This window comes from Sminthopsis crassicaudata, chromosome 1 (assembly GCF_048593235.1).
Source record: "Sminthopsis crassicaudata isolate SCR6 chromosome 1, ASM4859323v1, whole genome shotgun sequence".
Lineage (NCBI taxonomy): Eukaryota > Metazoa > Chordata > Mammalia > Dasyuromorphia > Dasyuridae > Sminthopsis > Sminthopsis crassicaudata.
Genome location: NC_133617.1, coordinates 533,163,364 through 533,183,543, shown reverse-complemented (window position 1 = coordinate 533,183,543; position 20,180 = coordinate 533,163,364). Strand labels below are relative to the sequence as shown.

Genomic DNA, 20,180 nt, shown 5'->3' with positions numbered 1-20,180 from the left:
TTTTTTAATTTGACTGATTCTTGCTCTCTCAATGAGTTATTTTCTATTTGTCCTGAATTATTTTCTTCAATTAGCTTTTTTACCTCCTTTTGCATTTGGTTAATTATACTTTTGAAGAAGTTGTTTTTATTCAGGGATTTTTTTTTCCCATTTCACCAATTCTATTTTTTCCAGTTGTTTTTCTTCAGTATATTTTTTTTCTACTTCATCAAATTTATTTCTTAAGGAATTGGTTTCTTCAGTCAATTTCTGTACTTCCTTTTCCAAGGTGTTAGCCTTTCCCCAAAAACTTTCATAACTCTCCTGCATAATTCTTATTTTCCCCCCCATTTTTCTTCTATCTCTGTCTTACATTCCTTTTTGAATTCTTCCAAAAGAGCTTTTTTGAACTGGAAAACTAGTTTATATTCCTGTTTGAGGCTTCACCTTTGCCTTTGCTGTCTTCTTCTCTGTCTCCATAGTAGCTCCCTGTGGTCAGTGCTCTTTTTGCTTTTTTTGCTCATCTTTAAATGTCAAGAATACTCTTAGGGGATAGGAGAGATTGCCCTCCACAGGGCAACAGGGCCTTCTCACTGACTATACTAAGGCTGGTGCTGCAGGCCTCCCCATTGCACTGAGTGGCTGGCCAAGTCCTGCCTGTATGCTGGGTTTTCAGAGACTCACAATTTGCTTTCTTTGGTTGTTTTGGAGGTCTCATGGCTGGTCTGCTGATCTGGCCTTCTGAACCAGGGACATAGTAACCAGTGCTGCTGTATTTTGGCTAAGAGCCTCATGCTATTCCCTGCCCAGGCCTCCCAGCACTGGGCCTCCTCATGCTGCACCTGCATTTGATTGCATTCCCCCCAGCTCAATTAAGACAGAAACTTTCCTGAAGTTTCTTCCAAGATATCTTATGTTGGAAAATTATTACATTCCAAAATATTTGTGGGTTTGGGTTACTCCAAAATCCATTCAGAGGTCTGATCTAGTATTGAATCTGAGGAAAGTTTGTGGCGAGTTTCAGGCAATGTTCTGTCTATACTCTGCCATCTTGGCTTCACCCTACTTTTCTGAATTTTGATGGACTAAATTTGAAGATATTTCTTACAAATAAAAATAGTTTTAGTCCCTGTGTAGTTATATATTTGACTTTATTTTCATGAATAATTTTGTACAACAGCCATGTTCACAAAAACTTTTACATTTGCAACGTTCATAGGTGTATTATAAACTGTTTCCTGTGTGGGGACAGAAGAAAACGAGTACTATCAACTGTGGAGGGTGATGTCATAGATGCTCAAGCTGGGAAATGTGAATCACGATGCAAGAATTTACCCATATTCTTTGCCTTTTTCTTTGCTACGGTTATGTTTACTTTTTATGGCTGGTACACCTGTTTACTGTGGCCATTCTCAGGTATGCATTTCCTTTGTAATCTTTATATATTGTAGCTTAAATTCATTTGTAAGAAATATTCATTATATTTTAAGTAAACTTAAGAATTTAATCATCAGTCCTTTATTTTTAGAGCAAGTGTTATACAAAATCCTAAAACTACTTTATAATTGCTCATATATAAGTAATCATGAAATATACAAAAGCATATTTTAATTGTTTCTTATTCATATTGGTTGAAAAACAAATAACAAATTAGCAAATACAGGAATGAGTATATAAATAGGAAGAAAAAAGACAATCTTTATTCTAAAGGATCTTCCTATTCAAAAGGGATAATAAAATTCATTTTTTAAAATATGATACAAAGAGAAATGTGTTAAAACAAACAAACAAACAAACAAACAAAGCTGAGGTCTAGATAAAATAATTTGAGAAAGTTGAAAAAAAAAAAAAAAAGAAAAGAAAGCTTCCACAACTAGGTGATACAATGGATAGAGCATTGAGCAAGGAGACAAGAAGATCAGACTTAAAATGTGGCCTAGAATATTTAGTAGCTATGTGACTATATCATTTAACTTCTATTTCAGTTTTCTCATAGGTAAAATTGAGATAATAATAGCATCAATATTTTGTATCAAAGGAAATAATATTTTTAAAATCCTTAGCATAGTAACTGGCATGTAGTAGGCACTATTTAATTGTTAAGTATTGCTATTGGTGGTGGTGGTTGTTTTCAATTGATGTGTTAGAAGGGAGGGAGATTTAAGGAAATACATCTTGGATGAAGTAGTATTTGAATTGGACCTTGAAGGAAAAGAACCTTGTATAAGCAGAAATTGAAAGAGTGGCAATGTGGGTTCAGAGTCAGGGAAGGGAGGGAAGCTGTGGAAAGAGGCTAGTGGGTGAAAATAAATTGAGGCCGAAGGGATCAAGATGAGACAAGACAACTACTAGAAGTACATTTTGGCTGGAATATAGTGTGTATAAAGGAGTATAGTGAAATGCATTTGAAAGGGTAGGTTGGAGCCATAATTGAATATCTTAAATCCTACTAAAGAAGTTTGTGTTTTATTACATAAGCATTGGAGAGTGACCTGGTGAAACCTATGTGTTAGGAAAATTATTTGGCAGCTACACAATGTATGAATGAAAGTTAAGAAAGGCTGTATACCTTTATTACCAATAGACTGATTGGAATGCCATTATTATATAGTCCAGCTACAGTGTGGTCACAGTGTGAGATTAATTATCACAACGTGATAATTAAAATTGACATGGACTGGTCACAGTGTGAGCAATTAATAATAATAACAGCAACAACAGCAACTTAAATTTATGTAGATATTTGTGGTTTTAAACCCCTTTCTCAATCATAGCCCACCTTACATATGAGGAAACTTAACATTTACAAAGATTAAATTATTTGCCCTGGTCACAAAGGTAGAATGTGTTAAAGCCAATATTTACCACATATTCACTACACAATGCTGCCTTTTCATGGACAGATGAGTACAAATAGAAAAGCTATTTCCAATATAGAGTTGAAATGACTGGTTTACTGATTGAATGGAGAAAGGATAGGAAAGAGGGAGGGGAATAGAGGTGAGAAAATGGAGTTGAGGAAGGGAGAAAAAAAATCAAAGATGATTCTAATATTTTGATCCTAGATGATTAGAATATTAGAGATTTCCTCACTATAAACATAGCTCATTATTTCACAGATTGAGTTAGGAATGATTTTCTTATAAGCATTTCCTGAGAATCACTGCAGTATTATCCAACCAGAAAGAAGCTAGGATCAAAAGGATACATGTTTTTAATATTTTAATACTTTCTTTAATACCTTGTTTGTATTTTTCATCCATTTTTTGGTAAAAATTTCTTTACTAATACTTTAAATTATAGTATTAAATATGCTTTAAAATGATTTTTTTTCTTTTTGCTTGCTTTAAGGAGGTTAAGTTTGAAGAGTAACATTTGTCCCCCAATTTTAGATTGATCAGAAATGAGCTAAAATGGCCTACAAAAACACAGTTCCCTCTTTCATGGAGATAACAATTTAATTTGGGACAAAAAAAACAAATTTAAGGCAACTTGATCACATTACAAAACAGAGAGTCAGTGAAGTATAATTGCAAAAACCATGCACATGGTTATATTTACTAAAAACTTACTAAGCATTATTTTGTACAAGATTAATAAAATGCAGTCCCTATCTGAAATAGCCCTCTCAACTGTATCTCAATATGATAGATCTCTGCGAGTGTGTTGGAAGAATAGAGGCAATAATAAATTGAGCAAATAGCTATCTCAACTCTATACCTCATTAGCCTTTTTATGTATTTATATAATAAAAATGTCCATGTAACATTGTAAAGAAAATAATATAGGGATATAAATAACAATAATGCAAATTAGAATATGATAAAGACATTGGAGAAGTATGGGGGGGAAAGGCTCTGATAAGAGAAAGAGAATTTCCATTTGAGGCTATTCATTGAAGTTTTCATGCAGAAAGTGCCACCCAAGCTGAATCTTAAAGAATGGGAAGAATTAAAATTGACAGAGATCACATAATGGTCAGAACTGAGGAAAATATTTCCAACTTTGGACATAGCACAACAACTCTGGGAGTTAAGATGCTATTATTATCTCCATTTCACCGATAAGGAAATAAAGGTAAATAGATATTAAGTGAATTGCTTTGGATCACATACATAGTAAGGGTCTGAGCCTATATTTGATATCATATCTTCCTGATTGCAGGCCCTGTGTTCTATTCACTGTACCACTTAGCTGCCTTTATGGAAATATTGAGTGACAGCTGGTATAGTTACACGTTTTTTTAAAAGGCTATATGTGGAGTCAGAGGAACTGACTCCTGCCTCTTCTACCTATTATATCTGCAACCTTAGGCAAATCTGGCCTCAGATTCATTATATTTAAAATGGGGATTTAGATGACCTTTGAGATCATCTCAAAATTCTTAAGTATTTCCAACTCTTAAAATTCTGAGTAAGAGAAATCAGTATTTGTGATTAGGGAAAGATAGATGAATTTCATTGTTCTAGATTATGGAGATGGATGGAACAATTGTGAAGAGGATGTTGAAGATGAGATCAAGGATTTGACTATCCTTTTAGTAGCTGAATTGTTTTGTTATTTTTTTTTTAAGTATAGATTATCAGAATACAAAAGTTGATTTTTGAGGGAACATCAAAATGCATATTGAAGTCTCCAAGTACAAAAAACAGGATCTAGAGTGAAGAGGAAGAGCCTGTGAGCCATCTAACCAAACTCCTTGAAAGAGGAGATGAATACCCTGGGGACTGGAAAATACCTGCTAACTGGTAAATGACTGAGATGAAGGAAGGTCTGAAGGTTGTAGCAAGGAGCAAAAAGTATTTCTCCTCCTGAATCAGTTTGTCTTTGAAAAATAATACATCTAAGTACTGGAGGTATGGAGCTGTGCTTTCTTCAGAGTAGAGTGAGATTTTCATAATTGTAAGAGGAACAAAGGATTATGAGAAGAGATCTAATGTGAAGGATAATTTGTTATCAATAAAAATGTTAGAGCAGGATAGGGACTGGGAAGAGTCAGGCTTAAAGGAATTTTTACCTGTGCAATCTTAAATTTTTAACAGTGGGTATGCTCCATGGCAATAAGTTGGTGGGTGCAGAAGGCAAGGAACTTTGGAAGCTTTCTCATGAAGCTTTCCAGGGAGTGGTTCACAGTAGCAGTAGTTCTATATATAGTCTCATCTGGCAGACTGCCTTGTGGTTATTTACTAATACTTTGTTTATGACACTTTTTGTTATCTGTTCTGTGTGTTTACTTGGGATTGTAGAGAGAGACTTATATTTCCAGCTGAGTAGAAACAAAAAACAATGGCCTAGAACTAGATTATACATATCAGTTCATTTACCAGACTGAAGAAAAGAATTATTCTGACTATTTGCAATGTTTATAAATGCCATAACTTTCACTCTAAATAAGAAGCATGGAGGAACCAAAAACTCTTAGGATGGATATCTTAGTCTTTTGAAATAGCCCTCTCAACTGTATCTGAATATGAAAGATGTCTGCGTTGGAAGAATAGAGGCAGGAAGATGAGCAAATAGCTATCACAAATCTATACCTCATTAGCCTTTTTATGTATTTATATGATAAAAAAAGTCCATGCCAAGAACTTCAGTTCAGTAGTAGTTTGTTATCAGTTTACAGATTTGTATTTTGTTCTCTTCTGTGCAAAACTTTTATCAGTTATTTGGTTAAAGACAGAGATGGCATATTTATCAGATTTTCAGTTGCCACAGTTAGATAAGATAGATAACACGAGAGAATGACAGAATCAAAATCCAAAAAGACCTTGACGATTGGCCTAAAATTAAATCTTTAGTCATAAATGTAAAATATTTTACCTGGACTTAGAAAAACAAGTTCATAGGTGCAAGATGGGTTAAATATGGCAAGAAAGACTTTTTTTTTTTTTTCCTGAGGAGGAGCTATAGGATTTAGTATACTTCTAGTCTATTATAAGTCAATATTGTGATATGGAAGTTAATCATTCAGTCAACACACATCTGGTGCATACTGTGTGCCAGGGACTGAGCTAAATAATGGGAAAAGAAAAAAAAAAAAAAAAAAACACCTTCAAGAAGTTACCTGATAAATATACCTTTCTTTATGTTATGTGCCAATCACTGGCAGCACATAGCAAATGCAAAGACAAAAATGAATAAATCCTGACTTTAAGGAGCTTAACTTTTTCTAAACTAACATTTGTGTTAACAATAAATATTTTTAAATGTATAGAAAGTAAATATAAAATAATTTGTGGGAGCTTGGGAATAGGAGAATAAGCACTAACAGCAGTGGAAAATAGGAAAGGAGGTAGTCTTTTAGCTAAACTTTAGAAATGTAAAGAAAATTCAAAAAAGAGTTTAAAAATTTCAAAAAAAAAATCTTGAGACAAAATTAAAGAAATGTTAAGTTTGACCTACCTATGGGACATTCAAGTAGAAATGTTCAGTAGATAGTTAGCTAGGTGATTTTGAACTGGTATACATAGGTGAATAGAGCAGGTGAGCTGGATATCTATCTATAGATATCTATATTTTCATGAGATATCTTCATGGGGGGGTAGTGAGAAAGAGAGAGACAGAGACAGAGGTGGTATCAGAGACAGAGAGGGGAAGGCTGCATTTAGAGAATTTGGGGATTTAGGTGCTGATAATCCTTCTATATCCTGTCTGGTTTCTGAGTATAATACTGTATCAGGGTCTAGATTCACATTTAAGAATCAAAATTGGTGATTTGTTTAAAAAAAAAAAAATGACCAGGATGGTGAAAAGGCTAGAAAACGTGTTATGTAAGATTCAATTTATAGAACATTTGTTTTTTACTTAGTTTTTTTTGCCCAAATTATTTAGTGACTAGATTTCCTGTTGCATTTATCTTAATATATAGTGTTATTCAGTGGCTACCCTCTCCTACTCCTCTCCATACATAGATTTAAAAAAATATATTCTGTTCTTTTTCCAGGGACAGAGACTAGATCTATTGTTTTTTGATGTAGCTTTTATGTTCAGCTCCAATGGCATGGGAGCAACAGTGTACATGTTGACCACACTTGCCAAGGAAACAATCAGGCAGAAGAAAGTAGAGACCCAGAGAGGGGAACAGGACTTCAGGAATTAGTTTATTTGATAGTAAACTTAGGCAGGATTTTAATCATAAAAAGAACGAGACAGGGACTTGGTTACTAAGAATGTTGTACAAGTCAGCAGAATTGAGCTGATTTGATATGGAGGTATTCAATTATAAATTTAGGTATGCTTATCTCCTCTGCCAAAAAAAAAAAAAACAATTCTAATCCAATATAGAATATTCCCCATTCTTCTATAATTGTAAATCATGGAACAAATTCAATCATCTAAAAAATTATGCATTCTTGTCCATGAGGATTGAGATTCTGGAGGCAGGGGTGTAGATTTCAGGATGGATAAGGACCAGCTAGGCTACTAAACTTTGCTAAAGTAAAACCAAAAAAAGCATTGGAAGCATTTTTGTTCTTCTATAGCTCATGGGGTACCTAAATTGATTATTCAGTGGCAAAAGTAGTGTGAATAATTAATAATGTAGCCTTGAACCTATGTGTATTCATTGTAACTATTATTGATTGGGTAATTATTATTTGCTTACAGGTGTGTATTTGACAGACAGCATTCTCTCGCCCTGGGCGTACAATTCATGCTTATCCGATTATTGGGTATGGCATAGATACATAGTTCTTTGTGTACTATTAATTTGTACTATAGTGTACTATTAATTTTGTTGACTTACTTGATTTTCTTGAGTTTATATGTCTCACATACATTAAATAAAAAATAATGACAATAATTCAGGAATCAGTCATCTTTCACAGAAGAAAATAAATAAGGTTTTGTCACTAAATTAGAGGTCTTCAAAATTTTTCATAAGATATTAATGATATTGTTATATATTTGAAAAAGAAAAAAATGACAGTTTCTCATTTATGAGAAATTTGTACATATCAATCAATGGGATTAGAGTCTATCTATCACCATTAAACACACAGAGTACAATATAGAAATATTTTGCCTATAACTCAAAGTCAGCACTCCTGACATTTACTCAGAAATTCATTTTTTCCTAATGTACATGTATAAAAGTATATATTTTATAATATAAATATTGAGGGACACACTCATGTACCTTCAAGCCAGAACCTCTATTGCCATTTCTGTGGCATTAAGAGAATGTTTTAAAGCTCAGAATGAATTTTTCATTAAAATGGAAACCATTTTAACAAGGAAGAAGATAAGAGAAGTAGAAAAAGTTCACATAAGAGGGAGGATTTTGCTAAGGAATCAGTATAGGAGAAAAAGAATGGCAGAAAAGGAAAGATACAATTAAATCATCCATAATAACATTCACATAATGCTTCAAGACTTGCAAAGCACTTAAATTGTCTCAAAATATTATGTTATTCTCATATTTTTGATAGAATTCAGATAGAATCAGTCTTGGGCTAAGCCACTCTCTTGATATTATTCTTTTATATTTAAAGTTCTATAAATTATTTTACAGGTGAATAAAGTAACTTTAGTTGAGTAAAAGTAAAAATTCATCCACTGTAACTCACAGATCTTCCTCAACTCAAACATCTTCCATACAACTCCAGTAGCAGATAGAAACAACAGCAATGTTATACATTTTGTAATTATTAGTCATCATGGGCCATGAAGGAGAAGGAGGGAAAGAGAAAAGGAAAAGGAGAAAAGCAGCATTTATGTAGCACTTATTATGTGCCAGACACTGTGCTAAGAACTTTACAAATATTATCTCATTTGAGCATTATATTTAATATTGCTGTTGCTACTATTGTTATTATTCGCTATTAATACCATTTTTACAGTACTTCAGTTATATTACAAAATAAAAGAGGTTTTGTGCATGTGTTTGTTTAGGAATCTAACCATCATGTTGTTTCTATGAAAAAATGTTTTCAGGCTTTAAGAAAGCAGCCTAATCCCTTTGTTGTACTCTTAAACAGTACAATTTTTAAATGTGTAAACTTTTGTGTCTTAATTCTTCCTAGATTTGGAAAATGATTAAAACAAGACATTTCTCCTGGTTCTTTTTATGAAATCATAACTTTCTCATTAAAGACAGAGACTAAAGATTTAATGCCATTTACTGCTAATGGTGTCAAATTAACTTTGTAGCTAATGGTTTTCAGGCAGCATTCTTAACTTTGTAAGGTAACAGTCTCACATAGCAAAATGATGTTTTATCTAGACAATAATTTTCATTTTAGAAATCTCTCAGAATTGATTAACTATGAATAGAGATTGAAGCATATTTTTATTGCTTTATTTTATTTTATTTTATTTGTTTTCTTTTGCAACATTGCTAATGTGGAAATATTTTTGTGTGACTTCATAGGTAACTTACTGTCAAATTATTTGCCTTCTTAAGGAGATAGGTGGAGAGAGTGAAGAAATTTAAAACTCAAAATTTTTTTTAATGTTAAAAAATTACATGTAATTGAGAAATAATATTTAATGAAGTAAATCAAAATTTGTTAAAAGAAGTCTCTCAAGAGACTGTTAGGAATATCTTTTAACAAAATAGTTTTGAACTAATTATGTAAGTCCCTAATATCAATACATGCTCAACAGGTGGTTGATTGGGTAATTGGATAGAATCTGTCTTATCTTTTTCCCCCCTCTGTCCTGGTAATCTAGAACAGAACCATTGAGCTTTCTTTCTAGAACTTCACCTGTGCATACATTTGTGTGTATATGTGCATGCATACACACACACACACACACACACACACACACACACACATACACACACAAATACAGAAAATCTCATTTCTATATATTCTATGTCAACAGGAAAGCTGAGGACCAAAAATGTTTCAATAGTACTAAGTAAAAACCTATACTTACATTTATACTCTTATAATAGCTAATAAGTTCTGAGATTACCTAAGAGTTTGGTATTGTGACAAGATCTCCCAGCCCAGAGCCTCTTACTAAATTGAGTGGAATTCTCAAAGTATTCAAAATTATAAAACCTTCTTGCAGGTCCCCTGAATCATAGGGGATGAGCTTAAGACTAGAGAGTTTTTTTCTTGTTATTGTTCATCATTTTCAAAGAGGACCATTGACATCATGGGGTGATATCTTGACTTGTGTGAATTAGATTTAAATGAATTCTGAGACAAACCAGTATTCTGGAGTCTCTGTTGCAGAGATTTAGGCCAGGAATATCAAATGTTATTAATTAGCATGATTACTAAATGACATGAGATTATTGATGGTAGTTTTAAAGTTGTTGCCCCATTTGGAGAGCTGACTCATTTTATGGTAATAAATCTTATACAAAAATTAAGACTTTTTCTATAATTAAATATCAGATATATAACATTTGGGATTCTATTAACATTTAAAGAAAAATAGCATTAGTTAATAAGAAGTCAGTGTGCTTTTCTGCCCTTAAACATCAAATGAGGATTATATGATGCAGTTATAATTCTTCTCTAGCAAATCACATACAGTGACTGATGATTTTCTGTGTAGCAAATAATTTTATCTTAGATTATATATTTCTCAGAAATTGTTCTCAAAGACTACTGAGGTAGGGAGGTAGTACAATAAGCAGAATGTTGGACGGGGAACCAGGAAAACCTGAGTTTGGATATTACTCCCAGATAAATATTTGCTGTGTGACTCTGCTCAAAACATTTCATCTCAGTCTCTCAACCTGTTTCCTTATCTGCAAAATGAGTACAATGTAGTATCCACTTCACAGATTTGTTATGAGGACCAAGTGAAATAATATGTGTAAAGTGCTTTGAAAAGTCTTAGGTACCATGGAAATGATAACCATGATTTTTATTAGAAAATCCAATCAAGGTTATAAAATGGACTTAATAAAATAGTCACACCATAACACCAGTCCCAAAACTGACATAATGTTTAATAGATAGATACTGATGCTCTGTCATTATTGACCTACCTACCTAATCATTTGAGACTTAATAGACTCATCTCAGTGGTGTCACAAAACTTTGAAATTTTTCTAAATATTTCATGTTGTTTATTTGTAGGCTGATAAAAATAATCTCAAATTGAATTTATAGATTGATAAATATGAAATAGCTTTTGAGAGTTCATCTTCCAATATGTTTACCATTTTCAAGACTACATTTAAAGTATCTTGAAATGAAAAAGCTTTTTTTTTTTTTACTAAATGAGAATGCCTACAAAGAGGAGAATTTTTCTAGCTTCCCTTAAAATTCAATTCATTAATCTTTTATTGAAAAGGAAGTCTGTTAGGTTCTGGATGACATAGTCAAGGAGTTAATATATTTCAATATATAATACTTCTTAATACTTCTTGCTACCCTGACACAGCATGAAAATGTAAAATAATGATTAATAGATGCTTGAAATATATGTATATTTTTAAAAATGGTGAATAGAAGATGATATTCTAATATGTAGTGTTTTCTCATAGATTGTTTGTATATAATCGCATTCCTCATAGGCACTATTCCTGGACCAATGATCTTTGGAATTGCAATAGACAGCTCTTGTGTACTGTGGGACCTTAATGACTGTGGAGTTAGAGGAGCTTGCCGGATTTATGACAACTTCAAAATGGCCTACATGCTGGTAGGAATAAGTAAGTGATGATATTTTGATACATATTAATATATGAAAACCCAGCTTAAATTATCATTTATAAATAATAATCCAAAGAATTAATTTCTTTATTAATGAGTATTTTCATGGACTCATAGAATATATGAGCAAACAGTAACAATTAGAGCCATCAACAAAAGAATGGACTAAAAAAGTAGTGATTTTTCTCATACTGGAGTATTCCAAGAGGAAATTTGATGACCACTTATGTATATAATTATAAAGGCAATTCTTGTTGAGATAAGTATTAGATTATAAGACTTCTGAGATCCCTTCTAACTCCAAGCTTATGTTAAAACTATTACTTTGATTTTTACCACATTAATGTCATACTCATAGCATCCTGGTTACAAAGAGGAATAATAGCTTAGGCAGGCTTTGTTGATCAAGTATACTAAATCATGTGTAGAACATATTCTGGCTCAAGCCAGCCTTTATAGGTATTGAAGCCAATAATAACTTTCAAAGGTCAAAGGCCTCTAGAATTGAAGGTAAGACTTTCAAATTACTGTTAGGACCCATTAAAGAGGCAAATGCACTACTTAGTGGCTTATCTTCCCTGCATTTCTAAGGCTAAGCTGACACAATTTACTCCTTATATGTAGGTCATGGAATTCAACTTTCACTTTGGGTATTACCACATATGATTCCTCTAAGATGTCTATTTCTCCCTCTGACAGAAAAGCTTCTCTGAAGGCTTGCATTTGCTGTGGAAGTACATCATCTTCATTTTCCTGATATATGTAGTTCCATAGGTGCTCATTATCTAATCATTACATCATTACTACTACTCTGATTTATTTATAATTGGGTCTCAAACATCAATAAAGAACATATATTTTAGAGCTAAATATGGAAAACACCTAAGATTTTTTTTTTAGATACCAATTCATGCCAGAGTTTTATCTAGCCCTTTCTTCATCTCCATAAACATGGGGTCCTTGTACTTTTCTTTGAGAAAATTATCAAGAAACAGTATTATAGTCCCTCACTACTATCACCACCAACAACAACCGCATTTGTTAATGGCAGGTGTGATAAGCTATATGCTTAGTCTAAAACAAAAGGCAAAACTACCTCTTGCCTTCAAGGACCCTACAATGTAATGGGGAAGACAAAATAAACAATCCATCCATCCATCAATCCATATATATGAGAGAAAACTAGAAAGAAACTCAGGAAAGGCACTAGCATTGTTTCTTTTTATAGCTTTTTATTTACAAGATATATGCATGGTAATTTTTCAGCATTGACAATTGCAAAACCTTTTGTTCCAATTTTTCTCCTCCTTCCCCCCACACCCTCCCCCAGAGGGCAGATTGACCAATACATGTTAAATATGTTAAAGTATATGTTAAATACAATATATGTATACATGTCCAAACAGTTATTTTGCTGTACAAAATGAATCGGATTTTGAAATAGTGTACAATCAACCTGTGAAGGAAATAAAAAATGCAATGGACAAAAATAGAGGGATTGGGAATTCTATGGAGTCATCTCCCAGAGTTCTTTCATTGGATGTAGCTGGTTCTATTCATTACTGATTCAGTTCATTTCATTGTTGAAGAAGGGCATGTCCATCAGAATTGATCATCATATAGTATTGTTGTTGAAGTATATAATGATCTCTTGGTCCTGCTCACTTCACTCAGCATCAGTTCATGTAAGTCTCTCCAGGCCTTTCTGAAATCATTCTGTTGGTCATTTCTTACAGAACAATAATATTCCATAACATAAATATACCACAATTTATTCAGCCATTCTCCAATTGATGGGCATCCACGTAGTTTCCAGTTTCTGCCCACCACAAAGAGGGCTGCCACAAACATTCTTGCACATACAGTAACAGCAAATATAATTATAAGCAAATGTGCATTATTCGGCATTTTTGTAGCCAGTGGATATTTGAAATCAAGAGCTCAGATTCTGCCACTCACTAGTTGTGTGATCTTGGGGCAAGTGGTTTAACCAATTTCAACTTTAGTTTTCTCATCTGTAATGTGAGGATAATAATAATAACCTATTTCTAGGATTATTGCAAGATTTTAATGGAGAAGGAATGGAGCCAAGATGGATGAAAAAAAAAGGCAGAGATTCAACTGAGCTCTCCCCCACACTACTCTAAATACCTTTAAATCATGCCTCAAAACAAATTTTAGAACAACAGAATCAATAAAAAGATGGAAAAGAGAATCCAAAATGAAAGATCTTAGGTCAAAAAGAAAATATTACAGGCGGAATGCAAAAGATTTCTCCTTCTTATTTCTCCTTCCTATTTACCTTTTTATACTTTTTTTGAATCTTGCATTTGGAAGTCAAATTTAGCTCTTGTTTTATCATCTAGAAATGCTCTATTTTATTGAATGTGCATTTTTTCCCTGAAGGATCAAGTTTCGCTGGGTAGTAATTCTAGGCTGTAACCCTCGCTTGTTTGCCCTCCATTGTGATGACATCTCAGGATTATTTTAATCTCTTATTTCTTTCATTATTACTGATTTAGAGTATTTCCCATATAGTTGTTGATCATTTACATTTCTTCTAAAAGATATTCATATCATTTTACCAAAGGTCTGTTGAGTAATCATCCTATGTATAAATGTTGTCTGAACAATTCCTCAGGGGAAAAAAAAGAAGAAAATAAATGTCAATCATTAGTTCTTGTTTCCAATTTTTCTGGAATATGAAGTACTATGTTATTTCAAAACCTTAAGTCCATTTCTGAAACAGTAAAGCTTTGTGAATTGAGTTAAATAAATCTTGTTTAATGTTTTAAAATTGTAAGTAGTTTTTCTCAGAATTTATAATTAACATTTTAGGAAATAACACCACTTCTTATTTTGTGTTGAAATCTCTAAGCAATCTAAGAGCTATGTTTTTTTTTACAGAAATGTGTACTCATTTTCTTCTTTTTTTAAAATTAATTTTATAATTATAACATTTTTTGAAAGTACATATATATAGGTAATTTTTTTACAACATTATCCCTTGTACTCCCTTCTGTTCCGAATTTTTCCCCTCCTTCCTTCCACCCCACCCCCCAGATGGCAGGCATTCCTGTACATATTAAATATGTTATAGTATATCCTAGGTACAATATATATGTGCAGAACCGAATTTTGTTGTTGTTGTTGTTGCAAAGGAAGAATTGGATTCGGAAGGTAAAAATAATCTGGGGAGAAAAACAAAAAAAATGCTAACAGTTTACACTCATTTCCCAGTGTTCCTTCTCTGGATGTAGCTGATTCTGTCCATCATTGATCAATTGGAATTGGATTAGCTCTTCTCTATGTTGAAGTATCCACTTCCATCAGAATATATCCTCATATAGTATTGTTGTTGAAGTGTATAATGATCTCCTAGTTCTGCTCATTTCACTCAGCATCAGTTGATGTAAGTCTCTCCAAGCCTCTCTGTATTCATCCTGTTGGTCATTTCTTACAGAACAATAATATTCCATAACATTCATATACCATAATTTACCCAACCATTCTACAAATTATGGGCATCCGTACCCATTTTCTTTAAGATAAATTTGAATCTTTGCTAATAAACTATGTACACCTTATTTTGTTATTTATTTTATTAAATGGGATAAAATCATAAAAAACTATTTATAGGAATATTTTTTACTATATTTAGAAACTTAAACTGATCATTGCATTTCTTTTTGTTTTTTTTAAATTCAGGTATCATTTGTAAAATAATCACTATCTCCTTCAATGTTTTTGCACTACTATTATACAAACCTCCTTCAACAGACAAAAATGAACCAAATCAAGAAGGTGATCAAGGAATAAATCTTGAAAGCACAAAAAAAATACCTGAAGAGAACATTTCAAAAACATTTCAGAACTGATGGGTATAGTTGCATGACACAGCTGCAATTTTGGAATATTAAATAAAAATTTGCATTATTATTTTTGTATAATTTATTTCATATATTTTATCAATTTCAGGTATGTAATTTTTATTTTGAGTTCAAATATAATAAAGTAGATTGTGTGTCTATTAATTATCCTCAAAACTATTAGCAATTCTGAAAGATAAGCATACATATGTACATTATGGTGAGTAAAAGAGAATCATAAACCTTTCAGGGCAAGGAAAGAAAAACTATAGGAGCAAAATAGGGGAGGCAAAGACAATGCATCAATAATTAACAATTCTGATTACAAAAAAATTTTTAGTACCATCAAAAAGACTATTCCCTCTTGTAAAATGTTTACTTAATAACTGTTCTATCTTTAGTCCAATTACATAGCCTTAGAATAGAATTTACATCAAATTTTCTTCCCCAAAAAGTTTATCTTTGAAATAACATATGAATGCAACATTTTATACAATTTCCAATTAAAATAGTTTCAGAATATGATTACATATTTTTTCTCCTTTTGCTCTGGACTGGCCTACTTTCAGAAGCTTTCTGTGTGTTGTTGGTTCATTTTAACCTTTTATCCTTTTAGTCATGAAATGGAATATGAAAAAATTTAAGTACTTTGACTTAAAGGTGTTTTTTTTAAAAAATAACTCATTGCTGTTCCCTGACTTACAAAACTTTTTAGCATTCTCTTAAAAATTAATTAACACATCAAACTTAAAATCTCATGAGTAAAATAAAATATTTCAGTGGATGAAGACTATTTTCCAAATGTGAAAAGATTCCTTAATTTAAAACTTATTACTCCAAAAAAGTGTTTTTAAAACATTTTATGTGAGAAATAATAAAATAGTTTATTCAATAGGATACATAAATTAATATAATATTTGGATCACTCCAGTTTTTCATTCTTTGAAAATAACATCATTCATATAGGATGTAACCTAAAAAAAGGTCCATCATAGCTTAATGAGGGAAACATCAAATCTTTTTTTGCTGGTGAACGGCTATACAATGTTCCTTACATATAACCTATTCAAGGCCATGACTAAGGTGAAGTGAGTTTGTATTTGGTGATATATAAGAAAAGCATTTCCTTTTGCTTGGATCTTCTTGACTAGGACCAAGTTAACCCCAGAACAAATTGAAAAGTAGAGAATCTTGCTTCTTCCAAAGTTATATATGATTTGTTCTTGTATACAAATTGGTATAATTTTATACTTGTTAAATAAATTTTCATAATTAAATTCAGCCTGTCATATATAATGAGCTTTAGAAATTTGAATATAATAATTTTTGTGTAATTGGTATGCTTATTAATCTTTAGGTATCCAGAGAAGTATTAACTAAACATCGATTCTTTTAGAAAATATAAATGAATCTTTAAAAATTCAGATAATTAACAATTGTATGGAATTTTTTATTAATGTGAAATATGAGAAAATACAATTCTGATTCTACTCTAAAAATTATTTTAAAAGAACATATCTATTCATTTTCAGATAATTTGAGCTACTAAGATTATATAATAAAATATATTGATTTAGACTTTTTAATTTTTCCAAAATGTAAAAGTTTGCCCTTGATTAATTTGAAATAAATGTTTAAAATTGATACTAACTTTTTTTGTCCTGATATATGATTTTATTGTGTTAAAGAATTCTTTGTAAGGAACCTCTACTTTCCAATATATATCAGCAAATATTCTTTAACTGATAGTCTCAGAAAGATTTTGACTTGCTCAGAGTCATATTGATAAGAGTTACTTTAATATATTTTTAGAAATAAAAATACATTTCAAAAATATTTTAACAAGATTCTATATTTGAGAATTAGTTTAATTTTAAGGCTATTTTATATCTGACTTGTTAGTCATTTCCTTTTCCCTCCCTTCTTCCAAACAGAAAATAATACTGTATACAATCATATCACAGATATAGAAAGGGGAAAATACACTAGAAGTTATGAAGCTAAACCCTTTCACTTTGCAGATCAGGATACTGAGTCCCAACAAAATAAGGGATTTCCCCAACTTTACACAGGTAATAACTGGAAGAAGTGGGATTTAAATCCATAATTTCTGATTCCATCCATACACAATGCCATGTTTTTGTAATCATGGACTATCAAACATACTTCTGCAACACTAACACAAAGATTTGAGAAATAAATGGGGATAAACTGAAAAATCAGACAAGTCAATCATGTCAAATCAGATAATAATGGATTGAGATTTCTGGTAAGAAGTTTAAGCAAAATACAAGAAAGATATTTTCCAAAAGAAAATACTTGACTAAATCTTACACTCTCTTTACTCTGTAGAAGCACTGTGCCCTTTGTGGTCTCCATGATAACTAAATTCAGTGTAAGTCCAATCAAGATTTTGGAGTCCCCAGTATGTGTGAAGAACTGTACACAGGATATGTCTGTTTTAAAGTAGCTGTGCTCTTGTGTACCAGTGCCAGATTGTTACAAACTTGCCCTGTATCACCCTTAGTGTTCCTGGATCACCAACTACAGCATCCCTCTCCCTGGGAGATCCAAGATGGGAAAGAGGGAAAAGATGATATCAAACTTCTTGCCCTAAGTAGCATCTGCTAATGGTGGTGGTTCAGTTATTTTTCAGTTGTATTCAATTTTTGTGATCTCATTTGGGGTTGTCTTGGTAAAGATACTGCAATTATTTGCCATTTCCAATTCAATTTACAGATGAGGAAACTGAGGTTTGTGGCTTGCCCGGGGGTCACATAGCTAGATGTGAGTCTTCCTGACTCCAGGCCCAGTGTTCTATTCACTGCACCACCTAGCTGCTGGCTTGGTTAAGAAGCAGTTCCCTTATTCTGTGGGGATTAGGTGCTAGTTCTTCTGAACTACCTTAGGGTCAATCAAAAGGGATAATAACTTTAAAAAGGAAATGCTGAAGGCACAAAGGAAAACAATTCTGAAGAGTGGGAAAGAAGGCAATTAACTAGAAAACTTGATGTGGATGCAGAGCTAATCCAACTTAGATTTTTAGAAGATCTAAGAGCAAGTAACAAAAGTATAGCACAATTATCTAAGAAAAGCATCAAAATTGCTAAAGTTCACAATGAATTGAGGCTGGCAAGGAAAGCTAACAGCAAAAAAAAAAAAAAAAAAAAATTTGTTTTTGTTTTGTTGTAGTTATGTTGGAGCAAAAGGAAGATCCAAGAAAGGATTAAATAATTCCTGCTTGAATTAAATAACAGAATAAGCAGAAAAATGCAGAAGTTTTACTTTGTTTCTGTTTTATCTGCCAAGAAGAAAGATTTTTTTGAACTGAAAAAAACAAGACAAAAGAAGGCTAATTGGAATATCATAGATAAGAAATCACCTTGTTGTATCTAGTTTACATCAATAACTTCAAGTCATTTAGTCCAAATTAATGCCATCATCAAGAATAGAAACAACTGGTAGGTACAATAATGAATCTATTGTCATTAGTTTTTAAAAGACTAGGGAAAAATTTAAAAACAATGAAGAATTGAAGACTGGCAAATATCCTGATTTCTGAAAAGAAGAGAGTATGTGTGCAGACTCCTCCATATGCCAGTTGGTTTAACTGGTTAAATTATAGAATATACAAGAATACAAAGTGAAGGTTTATAAATCTCTGATCATAAAAAATAAAAATAGGTCATATTAGATTAACTTTTTTTGTTGTATTACTAAATTCTTTGATCAGGTCAAATGGGTATAGAAAGAACAGTCTGTTTCGCACAGGAAAATAGGAGAGAAAGGGGTTAAGAGAAGGAAAGGGACTGATAGAGGGGAGAGCAAATTTGGGGCAGGGATAAGTCCCATGGATTGTTGTTCCTTCTTTGAGCTATTTTTGATAAGATTAAGATATATATCCCCCTAACATTCTAACACTCCAATAGCCCCCTTCATTGCAAATGCTCTTTTCATTTTACCTCTCTCATTCCCCTTCTCCCAGGGCATTCCTCTTTTCTCACAACTAATTTTATTTTTGAGTTATCATCCATCCTAACATTCAATTCACACCGTGATCTTTTCTTATATATTCCAGCTGCTCTAATAATGAGAAAGTTCTTAGGAGTTATTTCTATGTAGGAAACAGTTCTTAATTTTTTTTGGATAGGTGATTCTTGATTCTAATCCTAGCCATTTTCCTTCCAAAATATCATATTCCAAGCACTTTTCTTCTTTAATGTAAAAGCTGCTTAATCTTGTGTGATTCTGACTGTGGCTCCAAAGTATTTGAATGTTTTCTTTCTGGCTGCTTGAAATATTTTTTCTTTGAACTGAGAGATTTGGAATTTAGTTATACCTTTCCTGGTAGTTCTCATTTTGCAATCTCCTCCTGATGATGGTCAGTGGATTATTTCAACTTCTATTTTACTCTTTGGTTCTAGGATGTCAAGGCACTTTCCTGATAATGAATTATGATTTCTAGGCTCTGTCTTTGATCTCAGATTTCAAGTAATCCAATAATTCTTAAATTATCTCTCCTGGATCTATTTTCTAGGTCACTTGTTTTTCTAGTGAAATATTTCATATTTTCTTCCATATTTTTCATTCTTTTAATTTTCTTTTATTGTTTTTGTAGGTCATCTTAGCTACTTTCAGTAAGCATTTGTACTTTTTTCCCTTTTTGACAGTTTTACATTTTAAGTTCTTTTCTTCAGTGAAGTTCTGT

The 20,180-nt window shown here is 32.1% G+C and overlaps 1 protein-coding gene across 1 annotated transcript in view; it reads left to right on the top strand.

The window, feature by feature from the left end:
• The window catches only part of LOC141550842 (solute carrier organic anion transporter family member 4C1-like), a 147,475-nt gene extending 131,933 nt beyond the window's left edge, over window positions 1-15,542 (top strand). Inside the window, 6 exon segments of the mRNA XM_074281903.1 lie at window positions 1,199-1,355; window positions 1,357-1,377; window positions 1,379-1,395; window positions 7,585-7,649; window positions 11,465-11,602; window positions 15,312-15,542. Of these exon segments, the coding sequence (XP_074138004.1) occupies window positions 1,199-1,355; window positions 1,357-1,377; window positions 1,379-1,395; window positions 7,585-7,649; window positions 11,465-11,602; window positions 15,312-15,481 (568 nt within the window). The 3' untranslated portion in view covers window positions 15,482-15,542.
• Window positions 15,543-20,180: the final 4,638 nt, after the last annotated feature.